General features: G+C 70.7%; 11 protein-coding genes across 11 annotated transcripts; 4 read left to right on the top strand and 7 right to left on the bottom strand.

Moving 5' to 3' along the window:
• Nucleotides 1-237: 237 nt before the first annotated feature.
• On the bottom strand, nucleotides 238-900 carry MICPUCDRAFT_56764 (uncharacterized protein; the record flags this gene model as incomplete). Its single annotated transcript, XM_003056990.1, has 1 exon — nucleotides 238-900. One exon carries the CDS (start codon nucleotides 898-900, stop codon nucleotides 238-240), a length of 663 nt encoding a protein of 220 aa, XP_003057036.1.
• Nucleotides 901-1206: 306 nt separating this feature from the next.
• On the bottom strand, nucleotides 1207-1713 carry MICPUCDRAFT_56763 (uncharacterized protein; the record flags this gene model as incomplete). Its single annotated transcript, XM_003056989.1, has 1 exon — nucleotides 1207-1713. One exon carries the CDS (start codon nucleotides 1711-1713, stop codon nucleotides 1207-1209), a length of 507 nt encoding a protein of 168 aa, XP_003057035.1.
• A 245-nt stretch (nucleotides 1714-1958) lies between these two features.
• Nucleotides 1959-3536, top strand: MICPUCDRAFT_56762 (uncharacterized protein; the record flags this gene model as incomplete). Its single annotated transcript, XM_003057465.1, has 1 exon — nucleotides 1959-3536. The coding sequence occupies one exon, from the start codon at nucleotides 1959-1961 to the stop codon at nucleotides 3534-3536; it is 1578 nt and encodes a 525-aa protein (XP_003057511.1).
• A 341-nt stretch (nucleotides 3537-3877) lies between these two features.
• On the bottom strand, nucleotides 3878-4051 carry MICPUCDRAFT_56761 (uncharacterized protein; the record flags this gene model as incomplete). The annotated part of the gene is made up of 1 exon (XM_003056988.1): nucleotides 3878-4051. The coding sequence occupies one exon, from the start codon at nucleotides 4049-4051 to the stop codon at nucleotides 3878-3880; it is 174 nt and encodes a 57-aa protein (XP_003057034.1).
• A 259-nt stretch (nucleotides 4052-4310) lies between these two features.
• On the bottom strand, nucleotides 4311-6642 carry MICPUCDRAFT_46874 (uncharacterized protein; the record flags this gene model as incomplete). The annotated part of the gene is made up of 2 exons (XM_003056987.1): nucleotides 5842-6642; nucleotides 4311-5534 (listed from the first exon to the last, which is right to left on the bottom strand). The coding sequence occupies exons 1-2, from the start codon at nucleotides 6601-6603 to the stop codon at nucleotides 4311-4313; spliced, it is 1986 nt and encodes a 661-aa protein (XP_003057033.1). The 5' UTR covers nucleotides 6604-6642.
• Nucleotides 6643-6883: 241 nt separating this feature from the next.
• On the top strand, nucleotides 6884-8617 carry MICPUCDRAFT_56759 (uncharacterized protein; the record flags this gene model as incomplete). Its single annotated transcript, XM_003057464.1, has 1 exon — nucleotides 6884-8617. The coding sequence occupies one exon, from the start codon at nucleotides 6884-6886 to the stop codon at nucleotides 8615-8617; it is 1734 nt and encodes a 577-aa protein (XP_003057510.1).
• A 410-nt stretch (nucleotides 8618-9027) lies between these two features.
• On the bottom strand, nucleotides 9028-10083 carry MICPUCDRAFT_56758 (uncharacterized protein; the record flags this gene model as incomplete). Its single annotated transcript, XM_003056986.1, has 1 exon — nucleotides 9028-10083. One exon carries the CDS (start codon nucleotides 10081-10083, stop codon nucleotides 9028-9030), a length of 1056 nt encoding a protein of 351 aa, XP_003057032.1.
• A 131-nt stretch (nucleotides 10084-10214) lies between these two features.
• MICPUCDRAFT_15442 (ATP-binding cassette superfamily) lies at nucleotides 10215-10871 on the bottom strand (the record flags this gene model as incomplete). Its single annotated transcript, XM_003056985.1, has 1 exon — nucleotides 10215-10871. A coding segment is annotated over one exon (657 nt), but the record flags the coding sequence as incomplete, so codon positions are not given.
• A 737-nt stretch (nucleotides 10872-11608) lies between these two features.
• On the top strand, nucleotides 11609-14363 carry MICPUCDRAFT_32645 (uncharacterized protein; the record flags this gene model as incomplete). Its single annotated transcript, XM_003057463.1, has 4 exons — nucleotides 11609-11807; nucleotides 12034-12492; nucleotides 12565-12738; nucleotides 14225-14363. The coding sequence occupies exons 1-4, from the start codon at nucleotides 11644-11646 to the stop codon at nucleotides 14361-14363; spliced, it is 936 nt and encodes a 311-aa protein (XP_003057509.1). The 5' UTR covers nucleotides 11609-11643.
• MICPUCDRAFT_56755 (bromodomain-containing protein) lies at nucleotides 12988-16926 on the bottom strand (the record flags this gene model as incomplete). Its single annotated transcript, XM_003056984.1, has 1 exon — nucleotides 12988-16926. The coding sequence occupies one exon, from the start codon at nucleotides 16924-16926 to the stop codon at nucleotides 12988-12990; it is 3939 nt and encodes a 1312-aa protein (XP_003057030.1).
• Nucleotides 16927-17257: 331 nt separating this feature from the next.
• On the top strand, nucleotides 17258-19092 carry MICPUCDRAFT_39027 (uncharacterized protein; the record flags this gene model as incomplete). Its single annotated transcript, XM_003057462.1, has 2 exons — nucleotides 17258-18234; nucleotides 18441-19092. 2 exons carry the CDS (start codon nucleotides 17258-17260, stop codon nucleotides 19090-19092), a joined length of 1629 nt encoding a protein of 542 aa, XP_003057508.1.
• Between the last annotated feature and the right edge of the window lie 543 nt (nucleotides 19093-19635).

Here is a 19635-nt window from a genome sequence, read left to right as displayed (position 1 = left end):
GAACGAGACGAAGTCTCCCCGGCTCGCTCGTCGCTCGCGAAGGCGACGCTCGTCTCCGAACGTTGGCGTTCGCGCGTATCTACAAAGTCTACGACGGACGTACGAAGCGGCGGCGGCGTGGCGGCCGCGGCTCTCTCTCTCTCACACGCGCGCGCGCGCGCGCGAGCTCGACTCTCGCGCTCGCTCGCGCGGCGCCTCCGCGCGCGCGCGCGCGAGCTCAACTCTCGCGCTCGCTCATCACGGCGCCTCCGCCGCCGCCGCCGCCGCGCGCGCGGGCGGCTTCGGCCTCTCGGTATCCTCGGCGTCGGCCGTCGCGGCGGCGCGCGGCGCGTCCTTCTCCTCCGCCTCCGACGCGGGCGCCGGCGTCGGCGTCGGCGTCGGCGTCGGCGTCGGCGCCGCGAGCGACGTCTCCAGCGCCGCCGCCGCCGCCGTCGTCGTCGTCGCCTCCGGGTAGTACGGCCGCAGCGCGTCCACCTCCGGGAACTTCTCCGCCGCGCTCCACGCCGCGAGCGTCCGCACCCACTTCGTCCCCGCCGCGTCCGCGTCGCGGACGCCTTGATAGGGAAAGACGGCCGCGCACGGGGCGACGCCGGCGATGAGAAGCGCGAGGATCACCGCGGTGAACGTCTCCGTTCGCGCGGGTCGGTACGGCGGGACGGTCGTCTTCGTCTTCGTCGTCGCGCGCGGCGGTCTTGCGGACGGTCCGCGCGCGGGCGTCGCGCCGGCGCGCGCTTCCTCCTCGCGCGCGGTGTCCTTGCGCGCGGGCGGCGGTCGCGGCGGCGTCGCGGTCTTGGCTTCTTCCTCTTCGTTGAGGCGCGCCCTCTGCTCGGCTAAGATCTGCGGCGTCGGGTTCGGACCGGGGTACGGACCGGGGTTCGGGGAGACGTACAAGCTGCTCATAGCTCGAGTCGAGGCGGCTCGCGAAGATGAAGACGACGAAGATGAAGAAGAAGCGGCGGGGCGTGCGGCGGCGACGGGCGCGCGACGGGGACTGACGCGCGGCCGCGGCGCGGGAGACGACGACCACGACGACTGACGACGTCGACGACGACGACGACGTCTCGGAAGCGCCGATAAGTAGATACGATAAGAGCGCGGGCTATCCGATGAAGAACGTCCGGCGCGACGCCGACTCTGTGCATGACAACAGTACAACGTACACCGCCTCTGCTATGCCCCTCGTCCGGGTCGTCTCTCGGACCTCGCTCACGGCGCCGCCGCCGGCGCTTCCGCCTCCTCCGGGTAGTACGGTCGCAGCGCGTCCACCTCCGGGAACTTCTCCGCCGCGCTCCACGCCGCGAGCGTCCGCACCCACTTCGTCCCCGCCGCGTCCGCGTCGCGCCTCCATTGATACGGAAACACGGCCGCGCACGCGACGACGCCGGCGAGGAGGAGGACGAGCACGACCGCGGTGAAGGTTTCCACGCGAGCGGGTTCGTACGGCCGAACGCCGCCGGCCGCGCGGGCGACGCGCGAGCGCGCGGTCTTCGCCGCGGCCGCGTGGTCGCCGTCGCCGGTCAGAGCGACCGCGGTGTCCGCGCGGTCGACGCGCGGCGCGGCGGCTCCCGCCGCCGTCGGCGCGCCGGTCGCGTCGTCGCCGTTCGAGCTGTCGCCGTTGCCTCTTTCGTTGGCTTTCTTCTTCTCCTCTTCGCCGAGGCGCGTCCTCTGCTCGGCTATGATCATCGGCGTCGGGTTCGGGTACGGGCCCGCCATGATGACGCGCGCGGCGTGGAGTGACGCGCGGCGGGCGGACGACGACGTCGCGAGCGCCCCGCTCGGTCGTCCGAGGCGTCCTCTCGCCTCGCGCGCCTCGAGGGAAAACGTGGGGGAACGAGAAAAAACGCGAGCCGGTCCGACGAAAACGAAAGGCTCGTCCGCGGGGGAACGACGCGCTGCGGTGAGCGCGCGCCACTTCCGCGCGCGCTCCGTCGCGCGTCGCGCCAGCCCGCCGCCCGCGCATGCGCCCGACGCGCCTGCGCGCGCCGCCCGACGCCGCGCTCGTGCTCGGCCGCCTCGAGACGCGCGAGGGCGGGTGCTTCGACGTCGTCGCGACGCGCGCCGCGGGCGCGCGCGCCGCGTTTCCCCCACTCGCGACCGCGACGTCGTGCGGCGACGCGGACGCGGACGACGCCGACGCGCGACGACGCTTCGCGCTGCGCGTCGACGGCGCCCCCGACGCGATCGTCCTGACCGTCGCCGCGCGCGATACCCCCAACTGCGTCCTCGCGCGACGCACCGTGCGCCTCGCGGAGGCGACGCGCGCGGGCGCGGAGCTGCGACTGACGCTGCCGTCCGCCGCGGCCGCGTGCGCGCCGTCGCCGTTCCTCCTCCCGTTCGCGCTCGCGCCGTTCGTCGCGCTCTTCGCGGCCGCGTGCCTCGCGATCGCGACGCTCGCGATGCGCGGCGTCGCGACGACGCCGCGGATCCCGCCGCGGACGCCGCGACGGCCGGCGGCGCTCACGGCGGACGCCGCGGCCGCGCCGTCCTCGCGCGAACTCTCGCGACGCGAAGAGGGGTTCCTTCGCACGCCCTCGGAGGACGACGACGACGACGACCTGTGCTGCGCGCGACCCGGCGGGTTCCTCGACCCCGACGCATGCGACGTCGACTGGGCGATCCACGCGAGGGTCGTCCCCGGGCTGACGCGCGTCGAGGCGGACGACCGCGATCTCGTCGCCGCGTGGCTCTCGTCGCCGCCGAACGCGCCCCCGGGTCTCCGGACGCGCGAGCAGTCGCCGTGGTCCGGGACTGAGAGCGACGACGACGACGACGACGACGACGACGACGAGACGACGGAGACGACGACGGTCGCGGAGACGGAGGAGGAAGGCGAGGCGTCGGGGGTCGTCGCGGCGACGGAGAGCGTCGGCGGCGGCGGCGGCGGCGGCGGCGGCGGCGACGGCGACGGCGGCGGCGACGGGCTCGAGTGCGACGAAACCCTCAGTCGCGAGGACTCTCCGTCGACGGCGCCGACGGAGCGACGACGCGCGGGGCGCGGGGCGAGGAGGCTCCGCGGTGGTGGTGGCGCGCGACGACAACAACATGAAACGCATCCGCCGTCGCCGTTTCAACTGCACATGTGGGGCCGTCACCGCGACGAGGACGCGAAGCACATCCTGCTCGACGTCTCGCGCTGCGCGAAATTCGTCGGCGCGAAGCTGATGATGTTCACGCGCGGCTCTCTGTGTCAGATCACCGGGCTGCCGCTGCGTCGCGAGGCCGCGAGCGCCGCCGCGCGGTGGTCGCGGAGGACGGAGACGGGGACCGCGGTCTCGGACGCGGAGACGATGGATTTCGGAAGGATGACGTTCACCGCGAGAGAATCGCACCTGTCGCGGACGCGCGCCGCCGCCGCCGCCGCGGACGCCGACGACGCGAGGTACGCCGCCGCCGCGGCCGCGGACGGCGCGTTCGAGCGCGCGAGAGACGCCGCGGCGCCGCCGGCGACGACCGCCGGCGCGACGTCCTGGTGGACGAGGGATCGCACCGGGAGATTGACGAAGGATGACGACGACGCGGACGCGGTCGGAGAATAAGGTGCGTTCTATACACTGGTCCCCATACGACCGCGTTCGCGTGGTGAACGCCGTTCCTTAAGGACTTTTCCCGGCGTGTCTCTCCGCCCACCCCTCGGTTTCAATCCCCGACATCGACGCCTATCAACTTCAACTGACGCCTTTCAACTCCACCCCGACATTCGCTCGTATAGAACGCGCCTAAATAAAAAAAATGACGCGACGGACGACGACGGAGGACGCGCGAAACGGACGGGTGTGCATTATGTTGTGAATTACTGACGAACGACGATACGGCACGCGTTCTACTCGACGTCATCGCCTCGTCGTCCATCTCCCAACCCAGCCCATCCCATCACCGGTCATCGCACGAGCCACGTCGGCGTCGCGCGCTGCTGTAAATACATCACCGCCGGCCGCGCGTCGAACAGCCCCGAGTCTTCGCGTTCCGTCGCCACTCTGCTCGCGTGCGAATGCGTCGCGCGCGTGAGCCGCCCCGGGTCCGACGTCATCTCCGCGGGCTTCCCCTCCGCCATCCGTCGCTTCGCCGCGAGGTGCCGCGCCGCCGCCAGCTGTCGCGCTTTGCGCTCCTCCAGCGCTTTATCCTTCGCCCTCGCCAGCGTCGCCTTATCCCGCGCCGCCTGAGGGTCGTTCGTTCCATACGAAGCGAACGTCGGGGTGGAGTCGAAAGGCGTCAGTTGAAGGAGTTGAAAGGCATCGAGGTGTGTCGGGATCGAAAGCGAGGGGCGATGGGCGGAGAGACACGCCGGGAGAGAAGTCCTTAAGGAACGGCGTTCACCACGCGAACGGGGTCGTATGGGAACCAGTGCGAGGAATACGCGCCTGGAGCGCCTTTTTCGCCAGCCGCTCGCGCTCAGCCTTGGCCGACGCTTGCGACGTCGGCGGCGCGCTCGGGATGAGCGCCGCGGCAGCCTTCTCCGCGGCGATCCTCGCGTTCTCCGCGGCGGCGACGCGCGCTTGCTCGCGCCACGCGTTCCTCGCATCGCGCTCCGCGCGCTCAATCTTCTTCAACCGGAGCCGCTCCGCGCGCGCCTCCGCCGCCGCCGCGTCGTTCGCCGCGGCGCACAGCTTGCGGTTTTCCTCCTCCGACCGCTTCTTCTCCTTCCACTCGCGCAGCGCCTCCTTCTCTCGCGAGCGCTGCGCGGCGAGCTCCGCGGAAGCTTTGGTAGCGCGAAGGCGCTCCTTCGCGTCGTGCTCCGCGTCGAGCTTCGCGCGGTGCGCCGCCGCGGCTTCTCGTTGCTTCGCGCGCCATTTTTTCACCGCTTCCTTCTTCTTCTCGAAGAGATCGTCCCTCGCCGCGTCCCATCGCGCGTGTCGAATCACCTCCTGCCGCTCGATCCCGAACGCCGACAGCTCCTCCGCGGCGAGGAGCACCGCGGCGCCGTAGTTCATGTTCGCGCGCGAGAGACAGCGCCGCCAGCGCGCGTGGTCGACGTCCGCCCATCCGCCCGTGGGGCCAAACTTTTCGACGTAGTCGTCGTGATCCGTCACCGCCTTGGGCACCGTCTCTCCGCGCGCTCCGTCCCGGGCGGCGTCGTCGTCGTCGAGTCCGTCGAGGACGGGGGTGCCGTCCAGGAGCACGCGCGTCGTCTTCGCCGGCGGCGGCGACGCCGCGGAGAGCGCGGACTTCGCCCACGGGCCGAGAGACGCCCTGTCCCCGCCGCGCGCCGCCGCCGCCGCCGCCGCCGCCGCCGTCTTCGGCCGCGTCCCTCCTCCGCCCGGGCTCGGGCTCGGCGGCGACACCGCGAACGGCGACGTCGCGACGGACGGCGTTCTCTTCGCGATGGACGCCGCGCCCCCAACCGTTCTCTTCTTCGCGGGCGTCGTCGTCGTCGCGTCGCGCGTCCACGGCTCCACGCCCGCCTTCGCCGTCGCCGGCCGCCGCGGACGCACGTACGGCCCCGGCTTGGTCCCCGGCTTTTTACTCCCCGCCAGCCGCGTCGCCGCCGCCGACGTCGACGCCGCCGCCTCCTCCTCCCACGTCGGGTCGTCCACCCGCTGCGCGAAGTCCTCGCAGTACCTCGTGAGTTCCTTCTCCTCCTTCAGCAGCGCGTCGAACGCGCGCCTCTGCGCGTCCTTCAGACCCACGATCTCGCGCTCGGCGTCGTCCATGAGCGTCGCCAGCCGGTCGACGTACTCTGAGGGTCGTTCCATACGAGCGATTGTCGGGGTGGAGTTGAAAGGCGTCAGGTGGAGTTGAAAGGCGCCGAGGGCGGGGATTGAAAGCAAGGGATGAGCGGAGAGACACGCCGGGCAAAGTCCTTAAGGATCGGCGTTCACCACGGGAACGCGGTCGTATGGGGACCGTTGTATAGAACGCGCCTGAACCGCTCGCGACGTTGGCCACGTGGAGGCCCAACCCGACGACGTTCGATCGCACGCGCTTTAAACGCGCCGCGAGGTCCGCGCGGAGTTCGTCCTGGTCCTCCTCCGCGGCCGCGGCGCCGTGCGTCGCGATGGGTTCGACGTCGGGCGGAAGACGCGCGCGGGCCGCGGCGGATGAGATCGCCGTCTCGAGCTGCTTCTGTTTCCCTCGGAGCGTCGCCGCGTCGGCGATCCAGGCTCTGACTTCGGGCGCGACGCCGGCGCCGGGTTTCGTCGCGGCGGCGGATGAGGCGGCGTTCGCGCATCGCGGCGCGGCGTTCGTGGACGTCGGCTTCTTCTTCTTCGGCGGCGCGGGCTTCGCGAGCGGGGCGCCGGTGAGCAAATCTTGAATCTCGCCCTCCTCCTCCTCCTCCGCCTCTTCCGCCTCCGCCGCCGCCGCCGCCTCCGCCTCGTCCTCCTCCTCGCCGGAGTGGACGTCCTCGTCCCATCCGCCGCCGCCCTTCTTCGGCGACGGCGTCCCCGGGCCGAGGTCCGCGCCGTCCGCGTCGACCCACTCGTCGATCTCGTCCTCGTCCAGCGCGTCGACTTCCTCCGCGACGTCCGCGCCCTCGGAGTAGTCGTCGTCGTCCGCCTCGACGTCGACGTCCTCCTCCTCGGATCCCCAGTCCGCGGCGAAGTGTCCGCTCGCGTCCGCGACGGTGAACAGCGTCTCGTCGTCGTCGCGCGGCGGCGTCGTCGTCATCGTGAGGCGCGCGAGCTCGTTCGCGTGCGTGCGCGCGTGATGAACGCCGCGCGCGCGCGAGTGCGGTTCGTCGTCGCACGGCATCGTCAAATTTTGAATTTCGTGTTGACATCGCTCCTTACTGAACGCCATACGAGAGTACGCGAAAACGTACCGTACGCAAAATGACGACCGCGGTGCGTTTCGCCCCAGCCGCCCCTCGCCACGCCTCGCCGCCCGCGCCCGCCGCACACCGCCGACGCGCGCGCCCCACCCCTCGCGCGCATCGCGCGGCGGAGAGATGCCACGGCGAGATTCGAAAGCGAGCGGCGGCGCCGGCGCGCTGTCGTTCTTCCAGAGCCTCAGCGCGTCCGAGCGCGCGGAGCTGCTGGATATCGCGCCGATGCTGCGCGGCGTGCGCCACGAAGCTCCCCCCGTCGATCCCCCGACCGAGCGCGTCGGCGACGTCCTCGGCGTCGTCGGCGGCGGCGACAGCAGCGACGACAGCGACGCGTCCTCCGGCGCGGACGACGACGACGACGAGACCGGGACCGGGACGACGCGCGCGGCGGGGGCGCGCCGCGCGAGGAGGAGGAGGAGGGACGCGGACATCGAAGACATCGACGACCGCGCGATCGCGAGCGCGACCGCGACGACGCCGGCGACGATCCGAAGAGGGGTCATCAAGACGCCTCTCACGTCGACGTCGACGCGCGCCGGCGTATCCGGCGGCGCGTCGCCGTACGCGCCCTCGGACGTCACGCGCGACATCGCGAACCGCGAGTCCGACCTGCGGTTCGAGGTGGAGCGCCTGCGCGCGACGAACGCGCGCCTCGAGAGCGAGTGCGACGCCGCGAGAGCGCGCCTCGACGCGTCCAGGCGCGCGCACCTCGCGACGGAGTGCGCGCTGACGGAGCAGACGCGAGCGCTCGACGACGCGAGGACGCGCGCGATCGGCGAGGGCGCGATGCGCGCGGGCGCGGCGGAGGACGCGTGCGCGCGGCAACGGCGGATGCTGCGAGATCTCGCCGTGGCGTCCGAGGGATTGGCGCGAGACAACGCGGCGCTCTCCGCCGAGTTGGACGCGTGTCGCGCGCGGCTCGAGAGGAGCTGCGAGGACAACCGCGCGCTCCACGACAAGGTGCGCAGCGCGCAGCGGCTGTATCTCGCAGGGCAGAGGGACGCGGAGGCGCGCGTCGAGGAGGACGACCTCCGCGGGGGGTGGGCGCGGAAGATGGACGCGCTGTGCGCGAACGAGGCGCTGTCCGAGTCGCGGCCGCCGGCGTCGTTCACGGGGGTTCGTAACGCTCGATCTTTGAGCGTTACTGGCGGCAGCACGCCGCCGGCGACGACGTCCAGGAGCGACAACCCGAACAGCACGAATCGACACGTCGCGGGGGATCTCTTCCAGGAGCGACAGAAGCTTCGGCACGAGGTGAGTCGGTTGACGCGGCGACTGCGCGACGCCGCCAACCGCGCGTCAAACGCGGAGGAGGAACTGCGACGCGTGAAGGAGATCGCCGCGGAGCGACGAATGGCGGACGCGCGGCGACGCGATCGCGATCGGAAGCAGCTCGCGGGCGCGGTCCGGCGGCTGCGGTGGCTCGTGGAGCGCGTGTCGTCGCTCGAGTCCGCGGCGAAAGAGACGGATCGATACGTGGAAGCGTTGGAAGGGAAGCTGCTGAAAGCGCACGCGCGCGCGATCAATCGCGCCAAGACGGCGAAGCTGAAGTCACACACCCCGATCGCGTCGATGGGCAGGGGCGAGATGGCGTACACCCTCGGCGCGGCGGGCGTGGGGGGGACGGAGTGGGGACGAAGAATCGCTTCGCCGCGGTTCGCCGCCGACTACGCGGACGACGACGGCTCCGAGGCGGACGAGTTACTGGACGGGTTGAATCCTCCCGGTAACTCGACCGCGAGCGGGGTCGGGGGGGTGGGTCGCCGGTTCGGATCGCGCGAGCGCGAGCGCGGCGGTGCGCGAGGCGCTGGCGATGGCGAGGCGCGCGAGGGAGGAGGGGGAGGTCGAGACTGACGGCGACGACGGCGACGGGGGCGGCGATTGCGGCGGCGGCGGCGACGGCGGCGAGACGTCGAACGAGGACAAACCCGGCGGCGGCTCGACGGCGACCGCGGCGTACAAAGAACGCCGACGCGCGCGTTCGAGCCCGGGGCAGAGAGAGTCTCGACCGGGGACGGCGTCGCCGATCGCGATGACCACCGCGTCCGCGGATGAGCTCACGTTGCGCGACGTCCGCGAGTACGTCGAAGGACTCGACGTCGAATCCGAGGGAGGATGACGTGTCAGAACGCGCGCGCGAGACGTGTGCGTTACGATTGACTTCACGATCGATAGACGCGCGCTATCGTGAGGTACCTAACGTGTTACTCGATATTAATTAAGATGATAGAACTACTCGTACAAACGCCGCGCGCGTCGCGGCGTCAGAAGTCGTCCACGCGAAAGTTTTTCACGATGGCTCGGAACAACTCGTAATCCCCCGGCTGCGCTTTATCTTCCGGCATCTGACACACGACGGAGACGACGTCGCGCCGCTTCAACTTCCTCGCGCCGCCGATCTGCCCCGGCCCGATCGCGCTGACGCCCCAAAACCGAAACGGATACACGGACTCGGTCCTGAACTCGTAGTAGTAATACTTCCCGTCTTCGCTGACGCTCGACTCGAGGATCTCGCTCACCGCGCCCGTGGGCCCCGCCTTCGCGCCGGGCGACCCTCTCACGGGCGCGAACTTCGTCGCCTCCGCGATCGCGTACGCCGTCGGCGATTCGTATCCCGCGCTCTTGACGTCCTCGGCGTCGGAGTCCGCCAGGTTCCGCACGCGCTCGCCGTCGCCCGGGACGCGCCCGACGGGCGTCGTCGCGACGCGGAACCGCCGTCCGCCGTACTCGCCCACCGGATGGAACTCCGGGACGTTCGCCATCGGCTGATCCCTCGCCCACCCGTCCGGGATGGACACGACGTACCCGCTCGTGTCGTCGTGGTACGGCGTCAGGGTGACGTCGCCGACGACGAGCTTTTCCGGCGCGGAGGTCGAGGACGAGGACGAGGACGAGGACGAGGACGAGGACGAGGACGAGGACGAAGACTCCGCCGGCGGCGCGTCGTCGACGACGACGTCGTCCGCGTCTGCGATCGCGACGGCGGCGCGCTCGGGCTCGGGCTCGGGCGCGCGCTCGTCCGCGCGCGCCGGCGCGCGCGCGAACGCGGCGGACGCGAGGAGCGACGCGGAGAGCGCGAGCGTCTCGCGGCGCGGCAGCGTCGCGGCGGCGGCGTCGACGATCGGCGGGTGCCGTTCGTCGGACTCGGAAGCCCCGCGCCGATGACAGGGACGACAGCGCGCGCCCACCGCGGTCCGCCGACAGCGCGCGGAGGAGGAGGAGGAGGAGGAGGACGACGACGACGACGACGACGACGACGACGCGCGGCCGGCGACGCGCCCGCGCGCGATGGACGCCGGCGCGACGGCGATGGCGGACATCTCGCCGAGGAGGGGCGGCGTGGTGTGGCGATCGGAGGGTCGAGGGGTCGAGGTTTGGATACCGACGGCTGCTACGACAGGTATGATAACAGCAGTGGTATTCGCGGCCGGGGGGCTCTACAGTACGCGAACTAACTACGCCCCCCCCGCCCTCGCACCACGGGCTTATACGCCTCCTGCAACTTCCGGACGTACTCCCTGACCTCCCCCCCCGTCCCCTCGAACACCACCCTCCCGCCGTCCATGTACGCCGCGCGGTCGCAGTACCGTAACTCCTCCAGTCGATGCGTCACCCACACCGCCGTCACCTTCTCTCCGTCCACCACCCCTCTCACCGTCTTCACGACGTCCATCTGATCCGCCTCGTCCAGAAACGTCGTGAGCTCGTCCAGGAGCATCACCCGCGGGTTCTCCACGAGCACGCCCGCGATCGCGACGCGCTGCTTCTGCCCCCCCGAGAGCGTCGCGACTTGTTTATCCAACCACTCGTCGCCCTTCAAATTCACCGCCGCGAGCGCGGCGCGGACTCTGTTCATCACCTCCTCCGCGGTCAAATCCGCGCGCTTGATGCTCAGACCGAACGCGACGTCCGCGCCGACGGAGGGCATGATGACCTGGTGGTCCGGGTTCTGGAACACGAACGCCTGCGGCGACGTGACGCGCAGGCGGCCGCTCCACGGCTCGGAGAGGCCCGCGAGCGTTCGAAGCAGCGTGGACTTGCCGCAGCCGTTCGGGCCCAAGAGCATGTAGAGCGTGCCTCTCGGGACGCGGAGCGTCGCGCCGCGGAGCGCGTCCTTCGGCGGCGCGGACGAGTTCTTCGGCGCGGGGTATCTGACGTACAGGTCTTCCACCTGCGGTCGCGGGAGGAAGGGAGCGAGGGAGGATCAACAGAAGCGACGAGGACGACGAGGACGACGGGCGGGGTCCGCGGACGCGACGCGACGCGACGCGACGACGCGCGCGCGCACCTCGACGCCGTACGGGTTCTCTTCTCGCCGCCGCTCGCTCTTCGCGCCGCCGGACGCGGTCGCGCCTTCGGCGGGCTCGGACGCGGACGCGCGCGCCGCGCACCGGCGACCGCGATGAGCGCGCGTCGTCGCGCGGGTCGCGCCTCGAGATGCGACGCCGACGCCGACGCCGACGCCGGCGTCGCGCGCGCTCGCGTCGCGTCCGCGCGTCCCCGCGCCGCGAGCGCGCGCGACGACGCTCGCCGCGAGCGCCGGCGAGATGGACGCCATGCGCCGGACGTCCGCGCGCGAGTGTCCCCCGCCGCGCGCTCCGCGGGAAGTGCGCGTGCTGCAGTGCGTCTGCTCGTAAGCCGTCGCCTGTAGTGAGCCTGAGGGCGATTCCGAACAAAAAAGTTCACCGGTCAGTTAAAAGTAGACGCGATCAAATGTTGAAACCGAGGGATGGGTGAAAAACGTGTCAACGCAAGCGACGCCAGCGCCAGCAGCTGTGCGTCTTTCTTTGGACTCTAGATTTTTTCTGAGATGACGTCGCGCGATCGCGCGCGCACTTCCTCGCGCGCGTCTTGCCGATCGCGAGTGCGCGGAGGGCGCCATGGGCCGTCATCAACCCCCCCCCGGCGTCGGCGCGGTCGCCATGCCCGGGAGCAAGAAGGACAAGCAGGAGGGCCGCAAGGCGTACACGAACACGTGGGCCGCGGGAGACATACACAAGGCGTGCTGCGCGAACCCGGGGTTCTGCTGCGTCGCGCTCTTCTGGTGCGTCCACCGCGCGCCGTCGCGCGTCGACCCGCCCGCGCGAAGTTCGTTCCGGCGCGAGTATTCTACGATCGAGGTCGAGAGCGCGTTTCGAGGCGCGATCGCGCGGACGCGAGGCGCCCTTCGACCCGCCGCGACCGCGACGTCCGTTGGAGGCATTTGAAAAAAAGAAAGGACCTTCTTCTCTGACGCGCTTCTCCCCCCTCCCCTCCCCCCCTCTCCCCAGCCCATGCTGCGTCGCGTACTCCCAGCGCAAGACCCTCATGTTCGGCGACCTCACGAACTACACGTGCTGCAACGGCGACATGTGCATCTCCGGCAAGGTCGGGGAAAAGAACTGCCCGGAGTTTTGCCTCTGCTGCGAGGTCACCTGCTGCTTCGCCTCCGCGGTGGCCACCTCGCGCTTCATGATCCAAGACGAGATGCGCGTGGAGAACACCAAGTGCGACAACTGCATCATCGGCTTCATGATCTGCCTCCAGCAGCTCGCGTGCATCTTCAGGATCGCCGCGTGCATCACCCAGAACGAACAGATCGAACGCTGCGCGGACATTCTCGACTGCGTCGCCGATTCCGTCTACTGCTCCGTGTGCGCGTGCATGCAGACGCAGCAGCACGAGCAGATCAAGCTGCGCGACCCCGCGGCGAGGGCGCCTGGGGAGATCCAAGGCGCGATGCAGCCGCCGTCGAGGCAGACCATGGTCTTGGGCGCGGCCGCGGGCGGCGCCGCCGGCGGCGCCGCCTACGCCGCGTCCAGGCCGCCGCCGCAACAGCAGCAGCAGCCGCCGCCGCAGCCCGGGTACGGCCAGCCCGCGTACGGCCAGCCCGCGTACGGCCAGCCCGTGCAGCCCGGGTACGGCCAGCCCGCGCCCGCGTACGGTCAACCCGCGTACGGTCAGCCCGTGCAGCCTCAGTATCAGCAGCCGCCGCCGTACAACCCGGGGCAATACCAGCAGCCGCCGCCGCAACAGCAGCACTACTACGGCCAGCAGAGGTAGGTACTGAGCGAACGACGTACACGCACGGTGGGATCGTACACGTACAGTAGGTACGATGTGAACATACGAACGCGCGCGAGGACGACGAGATGTTGTACATAGATAGCCGCGAGCGAGAACGCGTTCGTTTTCATGATGATTTGATAAGTTGTCGGGTCAAAGAAAGAAAAAGCGACCGCTCGTCAGTTCGACGCGGACTCTGCGAACGTCTTCATCGCGTCCAAGGTGGCGCGCAGCGCGTCTCCTCGCCGCGCCGTCGCCGCGGCGGCGTTCACCGCCTGCCCGAGCCCGGTCGCGGTCGCCTCCACCTCCGCGGCGGCGAAGTTGGACGTCTTCGCGAGTAACTTGGACGCGACCGCCGCGCACGCCGTGTCGAGCTCGGCGTCGGACATCGCCATCGGCGTCGCGACGTCGCCTGATTGGTTCTCAGTCGCCATGTCAGCGTCCATGTCAGCATTGGCGTTCGCCGCGTCGGCCACGGCCTGCGCCGCGTCCGCGGTCGTCTTCGCCGCGTCCGCCGCCTCCTCCGCGGCTTTCAACGCCGCCTCCGCGACGGCGGCTTCCGCTCGCCTCGCCGCCTCAGCCTCCGCCTCCGCGAGCGCCGCCGCCTCCTTCGCGGCGACTTCCTCCCTCTGCCGCTTCGCCCTGAGCTCCCTCGCGAGCGCCTCCGGGTCGGGGACGTACCCGGGCATGCTGAAGACCTCGCGCGAGCGCTTGTCCCCGGCCGCGCCGCCCTCGCCGCCCTCGCCGCCGCCGACGCCGCCGCCGCCGCCGCCGCCGCCCTCGCCGCCGCCGACGCCGCCGCCGCCGCCGTGAGCGCCCTCGCCGAACCCTCCTCGTCGGCTCCGTCGCTCGCCGCGGTCCGCCTCCCCGGGCATGACCGGCAGTGCGCTCCCACTCGCGCCCGCGCGCGTCGCGCGATGCCTCGCGATCGTCGCGCACCTCTGCACGAGGCTCGGGTCGAGCTGCCCGACGAGCTCTTGCACCGTATCCTCCAGCGCGTGCGCTCTGGACACGAACCTCCGACCTTCCAAGTCGACGCCGCCGCCGCTCTCCTCTTCGTTCGCGTCCGCGCCCAAGCCCCAGTAGATCTTCTGCCCGGAGACGATCAGGTGGACGTCCTTCAGGAACGCGTCCACGGTGAGGTACGCGCCGCTGTCGACGCGGTATAAGAGCGTGGAGAGGTCCATCGGATCTTTGACTTGTTTCGAAAACCCCGGGAGGTCCTCCTCGGACGCCGGGACGCTGAAATCCGCCCACTGCTTCTTGTACAGCAGCCTCGTGACGAGGTCTCTCAGGAACATGCGTTGCTGTCGCAGCGCGTGGTCCTCCTCCGCGATCATCGCCGCGGTGGCCTTGTCGCCGTCCTCGCCGACGCCGCCGCCGACGCCGCCGGAGCCGTCGCCGCCGCCCTCGGAGACGGCGCCCGCGGGGGGAGCCTTCTGGAGCACCTCCGGCGCCCTCTTCGCCTTCTTCTTCTTCTTCCCGTTCTCCGCGCCCGTCGCGCGCGCGTCCGACGCGCGCGCGCCCTTCAGCGCCGCGGTCGCGATCGGCGTGAAGTACGCGCGCTTCGCGTCGTCGCTCGGCGGCGACAAATCGACGCGTTGATCCGCGGAGAATAACCCCGCGGCTTCCGCGTCGAGCTCGTCCCACGCGCAGTCGCACGTCGCGAGCAACAGCAGCGGGAGGTCGGAGGGGACGTCCTCCATGAGCGTCCGAAGCGTCGCGCGCAGCGTCGGCGACGCGCTGTCCCACCACAGTCGCAGGTGCGGAAGGAAGAGCACCGCGGGCGCGGCGCGTCTCGCCTCGACGACGGCGCCGACGAGCGCCTCCTCTTGCGAGCGGCCGCCGTCGGCGAGGAGCGACGGGAGACCGACCGCGTGTACCGGGAACGCCTCGAGCTCGTGGAGCAGCGCCGCGCCGAGGGGGACTTGCCCGCACCCGGGCGGGCCGCACAGGAGCATCCGCGGCTGGCGCGCGAGCGGGCAGTTGATGAACTCGAGCGCCGCCGTCGCCGACGCCGCCGCCTCGGACGCCGCGGAAACGACGCCGTCGACGTCAGTCTTCGTCTTCGTCTTCTCCGCATTCGTCGTCGTCATCGCGCCGCCGCCGCCGTTGAGCTCCTCGAGAAGCTCCGCGTCGTCGTCGTCGTCGTCCAGGTCGTCGAGGTCGAAAACCTGCCCCGGGCGCGCGCCGACGATGGGCCCTCCCGGTCCGCCCGCGTCCGCGCCCTCCATGTGCGCCGCCGCCGCCATCGCCGCGGGCGGGAACGCCCGCCGCGCGTGATCGACCGCCTCTCGCAGCGCCGGTCCGAGAAGCGGCGATCGCAGCGGGCCGAGCGGGCGCGCGTGCGCTTGCGCGGCGCGGTGCGACGCCGGCGTGATGGCCTCCATGGCGTATCGAAAATCAACCCGCGACGGGACGACTTGCCCGGGGTCGATGACGAGCTTATCGTCGCTCTCGTAAATCTGCGGGTATCGCCTCCTGAGCGCGTGCACGGCAGCCTCCGTGCACAGCGCTTTGAGATCCGCGCCGCAGTACCCGACGCAGCGATTCGCGAGCTGTTCGAGGAGTTGCGCCGGGGGCGGTTTCTCCCACGCGCGCGTGTGAATCTTCAAAATGTCGCAGCGCGCCGACGCGTTCGGAAGCGGAAAGGCGAGCTCGCGGTCGAAGCGCCCGGGGCGTCGCAGCGCGCCGTCGATCGCGTCCACGCGGTTCGTCGCGCCCAGCACGACGACCCGCCCTCTGGAGTCGAGGCCGTCCATGAGCGCGAGCAGCGTCGCGACGATGGAGTTGTGAATCTGATCCGTCTTTGACGAACGCACGGGCGCGAGGCCGTCGATCTCGTCGAAAAAGATGATCGCCGGCTGTCGCTTCTGCGCCTCCGCGAACAGCATCCGGAGCTGCCGCTCGGACTCGCCGACCCACTTCGAGAGCACGTCCGCGCCCTTGCGCATGAAGAAGGCCACCTCCGCGCCCGCGCGCGAGCACGACGCCGCGAGCGCGCGCGCGAGGAGCGTCTTTCCCGTCCCCGGGGCGCCGTATAAGAGCACGCCGCGCGGCGGCGACATCTTGAACCGCGCGAACACCTCCGGGTACAACAGCGGCAGGAACACCATCTCTTTCAGGGAGTGGACGTAGTGGGATAAGCCCCCGACGGCGTCGAACGTCAGCGACGGGTCCACGGTGAGCGGCGTTATCTCCGCGCCGGCGGCTTCTTTTTCTCCCCCCGCGCCGCCGCCGGTCATCGCGCCGCCGCCGGCTGCGAGCGGGTACGACGGATCCGGTGCCTTCCCGCCGCCGAAGATGCCGCCCGCGAGGGACGTGAACCCGCCGGGGATGCCGACGCCGCCGTCGCTGTCGTCTTCGTCCGTGTCGTCCATCCACTTGTGCGTGTTGGACCGACGCGGCGGGGAGTCGTCGAAGTCGTCGCGGCGGGATCGGCGCGAACGATCGCCGCCTGATCCGCCGCCGCGACGACCGTTGCTCCCGCCGCCATTACCGCCGCGACGACCGTTGCTCCCGCCGCCATTACCGCCGCGACGCGTCCGCCTGAGCGACGGCGAGCGGCGCCTTGAGTGGTCCAAACCGCCGCCCAGTCGCTTCGGGGAATACCGCTCGATCGTCGTCCGTTCCCTTCGCGAGTACCGCGTCGGGAACACCTCGTCGTCGTCCTCGTCGTCCTCGTCCTCCAGGTCCTCGTCCGTGTCGTCGTCCTCCTCCTCCTCGACGTACTCGTCCGCGTCCGTGTCCGGCTCGTCCTCGTCCTTCGCGCCGTCGTCGTCGTCGTCCGAGCCGCCCCTCGTCCACTCCGGGGACAGCCTCGCGACCGGCTTCGCCGCGCGCGAGGACCGTCGCACGAACGTGAGATCCTCCTCCTCCTCCTCCTCCTCCTCCTCCTCCGCCGCCGCCGCCGCCGGCGCCGCCGCCGCCGCGCGCGTCGATTTCCTCGCGCGGCCGCTGCGACGCGCGCCGCCGTCGTCGTCGTTCTCCTTGCCCGCGCCGGGGGAGTCGTCCGCGTCGTCGTCGTCTCCGAGCTTCGCGGCGGATCGGATCGCGCGTCCGCGCGCGGATCGCCGGCCGGTGTTCGCCCATCCTTCCGGGTCTTCCGCGGACGTCATGGCCGCGACGCTCGCTTCCGCGGCGGCGCGTCGAGGTCGATCGGGCATGCACCGTCCGCGCGGCCCTGGCGTCGTCGTTGTGGCGCCCCCGACGCGCGGATCTGGGCGGCTTTTTTGAACTTGAACAGAAGTTTTCGAGTCGGGTCCAGGTGTCGGGTCCGTCCATAGTGTACATGTTCATCGGTCAGCTGAAAGGGGACGCGATCAAATCTTGAAACCGAGCGGTGGGTGAAAAGCGTCTGAAGAACGCACAGCATCTCCAGTCAGCGAGCGAGCGCCATCGCCAGCGTGACCGACCACGCCACCGCGTGCTCACTCCGCAACGCGCGCGATGGCGACGTCGAGCGCGACGGCGTCGATGGAAGCGGTCGGCGCGGCGCGGTGCTGGCGTCGGCATCACTCCGCCGCGCGTCCCCGCCAGGTCGCGCGCGCGCGCCGCGGCCGCGCGCGCTGTCGCGCGTCCTCCTCCGCGTCCGACGGCGCCAGCCCGGGTGACGACGAAGTGGATAGCGCGAAGTCATCGGACGACCCGTCCTACTCCTCCTCCTCCTCCTCCTCCCCCTCCTCCTCGATGGACGGCGCGTCGCTCGCGTCGGAGTTCATGAAAATCGCCGCGGAGCGCGCGCGTAAAGAGGAACTCGCGATGGCGACGCGATGGAAGCAGGGCGGCCTCCGACCCAGGGTCGTCCACGAGAACGCGTCCGAGTTTCTGCGAAGGGTCGACCTGCGCTTCCCGCTCGCGGTCTTCGGCACCGCGTCCGGCGCGGTCCTCGTCGCGGACTGCACCGAGCTCGGGGGCTTGGAGTACCGAGAGCGCGCGACGAGGCTCCTCGCGTCGTGCCCGGACGCGCACGCGCGCGATTGGAACGCCGCGGAAGATCGCGGGCTCGGCGAGCGATCGCTCCTCGGTCTCTACGACGGCGGCGCGGTGACCGCCGTCGCCGTGGACGCCTTCGAATTCAAATCCCTAAACGACAGCTCCAGCGATGTCACGGACGAGTCCTCGACATCTATGAACGTCGTGTGCTCCGGCGGCCGCGACGGCGTCCTCAACGCGTGGGTCGTCCCCGAGGACGCGGACGTCGACGACATGGCGCGACGGAAGGCGCCCGTCGCCGGCGCCGCGTTGCGAGAGCTCGGCGCCGCGACGCATCCGAACGTGGTCACGTCAATCGCGACGCACCCGGCGACGAACGCCGTGTGGACGTCGTGCCTCGACGGCGTCGTGAGGAAGTGGACGCTCGTCGACGGCGAGGCCCCGAACGCGCTGCGGATCGCGCGCGAGCACGACGTCGGGCAGCCGGCGTTGTGCGTCAGCATCAGGCGCGTTCTACGACCGCACCGCCCCCCATACGACCGCGTCGGCGTGGTGAACGCCGTTTCTTAAGGACTTTCTCTCCCGGCGCATCTCTCCGCCCAGGGTCCCTCGCTCACAATCCCGACTCACCGCTCGCGACGCCTTTGAACTCCGCCTGACGCCTTTGAACTCCACCCCGACGACCCTCAATTTTCAGCGACGACGACGGCGTTTTGTACGCCGGTCTCGCCGACGGCGCCGTCGTCGCGTTCGACGTCCGCGGCGACGACGACGACGACAGCGCGGCGCCGCTGTGTAGATTCGTCGCGCACGACGACAGCGCGACGCGGAGCATCGCCGCGTGCGCGGGCGGCGTGCTGACCGGGAGCAGCTCCGGGGTCGTGCACGCGTTTCGGTGGCGCGCGCGGCGCGACGACGACGCCGCCGCCGCGACCGCGACCGCGCCTCCCGTGCTCGTGTCGAGGCTGATCGGGCACCGGCAGGCGGTCGTCGCGCTGTGCGCGAGGAACGCCGCGCACGTCGTCAGCGGCGCGCACGACGGCACCGTGCGCGTGTGGGACATGCCGAGGTTAGCGCGGGACGAGCGGGGAGACGACGGCGACGGCGCGCCGGGCGATTGCGACGACGGCGACGGCGGCGGCGGCGAGGAGGAAGGATTCGGGACCGGCGGGCACGGCGACGAGGCCGGGTTCGAGCCGGTGGCGGAGCGAAGAGAGGCGCTGTACGCGGTGACCGGGCACACGGTCTGGCTCGGCGGGGTCGCGTGCGACGACACGAGGCGCGTCCCGCGCTCTGTTTGTTTCGTTTCGTTTCGTTTTCGAGCCCGCGTTTGTGGTTTTTCACCCTGATGCCTCGGTTTCAAGCGCGACCGCGAGCCTCGATCGACGCCGACCGATCTGACCGATCAACGCCGACCGAGCGCAGGATCCTCGTGGACGGCGCGAACAACGTCGCGATGATGTACGACTTCTCCGAGGACCCGGACGGGGACGGGGACGTCTGAGACGCGCGGCGCGCGGCGCGGCGCGGCGCGAGAAGAGGAGGAGAAGGAGGAGGAGGAGGAGGAGGAGGACGCCTCGTGCGCGTGGTAGCGGGGAGCTCGTTCGTTGATGCGAAGAATAACCCGAACAAAAAAGGCGCGTGCCCGCGCGCGTCAACAACAATTCGCAAGGGGCGACTCTTCGCGAGCCGAGAGTATTTTCGGGACGCGGGAGGGGAGATCGGGAGAAACGGATATTCTCTCGCGCGCTGCATACTAATTGCCCATACGCGTTTGGACGTTTTTATCGCGAGCGTTATCATTCTCGCGATCGTTGTTTTTTATCCTCGTCCGCCAAAAAGCCGAGAGGTCGTTACTGAAAGGTCGCGCCACCCGCGCGCGTCAAATCCCG

This window comes from Micromonas pusilla (genome assembly GCF_000151265.4).
Source record: "Micromonas pusilla CCMP1545 genomic scaffold MICPUCscaffold_3, whole genome shotgun sequence".
Lineage (NCBI taxonomy): Eukaryota > Viridiplantae > Chlorophyta > Mamiellophyceae > Mamiellales > Mamiellaceae > Micromonas > Micromonas pusilla.
Note: the sequence above shows the minus strand (reverse complement) of the source record. Positions and strands in the feature narration are given on the sequence as shown.